The 3,811-nt window shown below is 34.7% G+C and overlaps 1 protein-coding gene across 1 annotated transcript; it reads left to right on the top strand.

Moving 5' to 3' along the window:
• Positions 1–2,025: 2,025 nt before the first annotated feature.
• Positions 2,026–2,595, top strand: LOC130449023 (uncharacterized). Its single transcript, XM_056786654.1, has one exon. The coding sequence runs from the start codon at positions 2,026–2,028 to the stop codon at positions 2,593–2,595; it is 570 nt and encodes a 189-aa protein (XP_056642632.1).
• The last annotated feature ends 1,216 nt before the right edge of the window (positions 2,596–3,811 follow it).

Raw genomic sequence — 3,811 nt, 5'->3', positions numbered from 1 at the left:
AGAGATTAGGAACATGAAATTGAAATATCAGTTTTTAATCAGAATAAATATCTTTAAATTGTATTATTGGTATGTTAAAGAAGTAAAAATTGCTATACTTAAATATATAACAAAAGAGTGGATTGGTCATTTTAATATGTGTAACAAATTAAAACTTTATATATGGAAAACAACACAATAAGTTTTGAGAATATCATGTTACATATCTAACTAGATGTGCTTATTAACTCGAATCAATATAGTTGTTAGGTTCTCCTTTCGAGGTTTATACAGACTTTGAAACAGTTTCTGCACATTATAACACCTAACTATCTTGTGAAATCACCTATTTCCTCTAGTGTTCATCCTGTAGCTATAGATCTCAAATTATTTAAAATCTTTTCCTCACTACAAATTGCTTGAATTTTAAGAAGATGAAAGAGATTGAAATTTGAAAGGTGAAATTTTCTTAGTACATTCACTCAACTCTTCACTCTAACTTCCCTTAGTTCTGTAATAATAAATAAATAAAATAAAAGAAAATTATTTTCTATGTTTGTAAAACTACGTGGGAACTTGGAAATTCTAGTAGCACTATAAAATCTTAACAACATACAAATACGAAGCGCTAACATCAGTAGAAAAAACTTGAAAGCTCATATTAGTAAAATTATAAACTATTTCTATATTTTATGTTTCATATCATCTACTTCCATTTATAAATCATAACAATTCATTACTCCTAGAAATAATAACAATTATTATTAGGTTAACACAATTTGGCACAATTTAGTCTGCATTGCGCATACAGTTTGGCAAATACAGGAGTGAATGTCGAGAAACGTACGAAAGACACGGAGTTGAAATGAGAAAGTATTCGAATGACAAAGAGGGTACTATGCGCTTGGTGAATTAGTACGGTGAATAATGAAGGTAGGTACCCATGTAGTGCTCTTCACTATCAAACAGACACAATAGACCTGACAATAGTAGTCAAGTATATCTGCTTGAAAGACCGTACTAATCCCTACTACCATCATCTAGTAACGCGCATTTACGAGGGTGTCTATTTCACATTCATTCCTGTATTTGCCAAAGTATACGCTTATTATCCATCTGTCAATCACAACGCCGACCTGGCTGTTACAGAGTAACATAATTTAGCACCCGTGAAATAAACTCATCCCGCTACCCTCGTCTCCAGACCCAGTCCCAGATGGGATTAAGCGTTGTTCGTTTGTGCGAATACTGTTGTTAAAAGTAAAGCTTGTATGATTTTTCTGCTTGTTATGAAAAATCATGAGAACTAATAACTTTAGGCCTGTTGCGCACCTTGACTTAAACGGGAATTGGTCTCATAATTTTTGCATGCATTGACGACATTCTTTATAATACTCTTCTCACTATTAGAATACAGATAAGATGTTGATTTCTCAGCTTTTTTAGAATTATTAGTATTGGAAATAAAATAGAGATATAAATTGAAAAAAATATCATACGTAATGGTTCGATATTCCTACTCTTTGTTATTTTATAACTAAACACGCCTGAAATAACTACAAACAAAGATCTACAGTTTGAATTGACAGAGGTGCAAGCGGCTATCAAACAGCTCAAAAACAGAAAAAGCCCAGGTCAAGATAACATAACTAGCTAACTACTCAAATACAGGGGAGAAAGCCTTGCCAAGCAACTAACAACGCTCATTAACAAGATCGTGTTACATCAAAAATCTCAGACGATTGGAGAACGAGTACTACGATTCTCATGTTCGAAAAAGGAGATAAGAAAATACCATCTAATGATAGAGGAATCAATTTGCTGGGTAGCACTCTGAAACTTACAACAAACAACAAACATCGCAAACAAAATAAACAGTCTTATCACGTTAACAGATGAGCAACAGGGATTTAGATGGGGAAGGTCGTGCACAAATGCGATCTTCGTCATCAAGCAGATCACAGAAAAATCGATTGAGTACAACAGACCAGCGATGATCTTCAAAGGTTTTCACATGTGTTTAACTGCGCAGCTAAATTTTTCAATATGTTAATATCTGCGTCCAAAACAAAGTGTATGACCACATCCAAAACTCCGTTGAGATGTATGCTAGTCGTAAACGACCAGATAATTCACCGAGTGACGAAATTCAAATACTTAGGAATCGAGATTTCAGGATTTGGAGACGTAGAGAATGAAGTAAGAGAGCAAACAACCAAAACCTTAAGAATAGCAGCATGTTTGAACGAAAACATTTGGCGAAATAAACATATCGGAATAGAGGCCAAGTCGAGAATATACAAGGCCACGGTTAGACCTATAATGACCTACACCGTAGAGACCCGGCCAGAAACGGCAAAAACCAAAAGAATGATGGAAACAGCAGAGATGAAAGTGCTACGCAGGATAGCCGGAAAAACCCTACTCGATAGGGACGTCAACGAATGGGTTCTATCAAGAAAGAAATGGAACGAGCACATGAGTCGTATGGACAATAATAGACTGGTCAAGATAGTGGGCGATAAATCCCCTTTAGGCCGAAGGAGTACCCGCCGACCCAGAAGTATCATCGCAGCATACGAATCCTGGTTAGTATCGCACGAATCCTGTAGATGATTCAAAATTAGAGCAGTACTGTACTGGTCAACTAGTACATGCAAGAGAACATAACACTTTTTTGTAGGTAAATTGAGATATGCATCCCTCTTTTGAGATGCAAAACTTTTGTTCAGTTGTTGTTCCGATGCAGGTGGAAATAAAAACTTTTTAAAGGTGATACTTCTATCGATTGTTCATTATACATGGAGTTGCATCATCAACATTGACTAAAGCACCAAATCTGTCACACGAAGAGTGGAAATAGATATGGCTTGCTGCAACTAGTTTTTCGAGGCTTAGAAGTTATGGAGGATTATCAGAGGAAAGAAACTCTTGGTTACAAAACCTCGGGCAATAACTCATGTCGATCACCACATAATTATTCGTGTAAGTAGCCAGCAAAGTTAGAATAGTTGCGCTAGTCACCAATTCTCAGACTACATAGCCACTACTAGAAAAATAAGAAACAACAACATTAAATGCTACCATATCATGCAAATCCAACTGGGGTGATAACAACTCTGATCACCCAATTCAAGCCTATAGATTTCTTTCTGAGAAGGCATCCAAAATCAATTGTTGATAGAAGCCAGCTTCAAAATTTGAAGACAAGATTAACTGTAATAGAAAGCTGCAGACAGGAGTTTTTCGAAACGTTAGAGAAGATCTTAAAAGCTGATTATACTACTGCTTGGACATTGCAGCCAAACAATGAAGAAAATTGATAAAATGAGTTACTCAGGATAAATTTATCATTTTCTGCAGAATTTTTTATTCATAAAATATTTTCACGGTTTTACTTTGACAGAACTACTGGAAATAAAAAAGTGAGTATTTGCTATTATTGAGAAGGTAGTTAAAACACTTTTGAGATAAGATATCACTTAATCCCAAAGTAAATTTACACGTTCTAGAATTTTTTGCTGAGTTCAAAATATAGACGAATAGCCGATGGATACCCTACATTAACTTTGTGCTTTTGTCACTCATGATTCAAGGTTCACTAAATTGGAACAATAGATTATCAGAAAAAACCCCTATGACACTGTACTTAAGGCAATGGAGAATTAAAGTCTAATTTTTATTATGTTTTTTTTAAATATCATTGCTACAAGTGAAAACCAGTAACATTGAATCCAAAAATACTTCAAAATAAAATATGGTATTTCCCTATATCTTCAAACAGTGAGTTTTCATATGACTGAATTTGAATCAGTGTGAAAAATTCGCTGCA

The sequence above is a fragment of the Diorhabda sublineata genome, chromosome 9 (genome assembly GCF_026230105.1).
Source record: "Diorhabda sublineata isolate icDioSubl1.1 chromosome 9, icDioSubl1.1, whole genome shotgun sequence".
In the NCBI taxonomy this organism is placed as follows: Eukaryota; Metazoa; Arthropoda; class Insecta; order Coleoptera; family Chrysomelidae; genus Diorhabda; species Diorhabda sublineata.
Note: the sequence above shows the minus strand (reverse complement) of the source record. Positions and strands in the feature narration are given on the sequence as shown.

Coding starts and splice junctions, on each gene's coding strand:
- LOC130449023 (XM_056786654.1), top strand. CDS start 2,026: ATGTTAATATCTGCGTCCAAAACAAAGTGTATGACCACATCCAAAACT.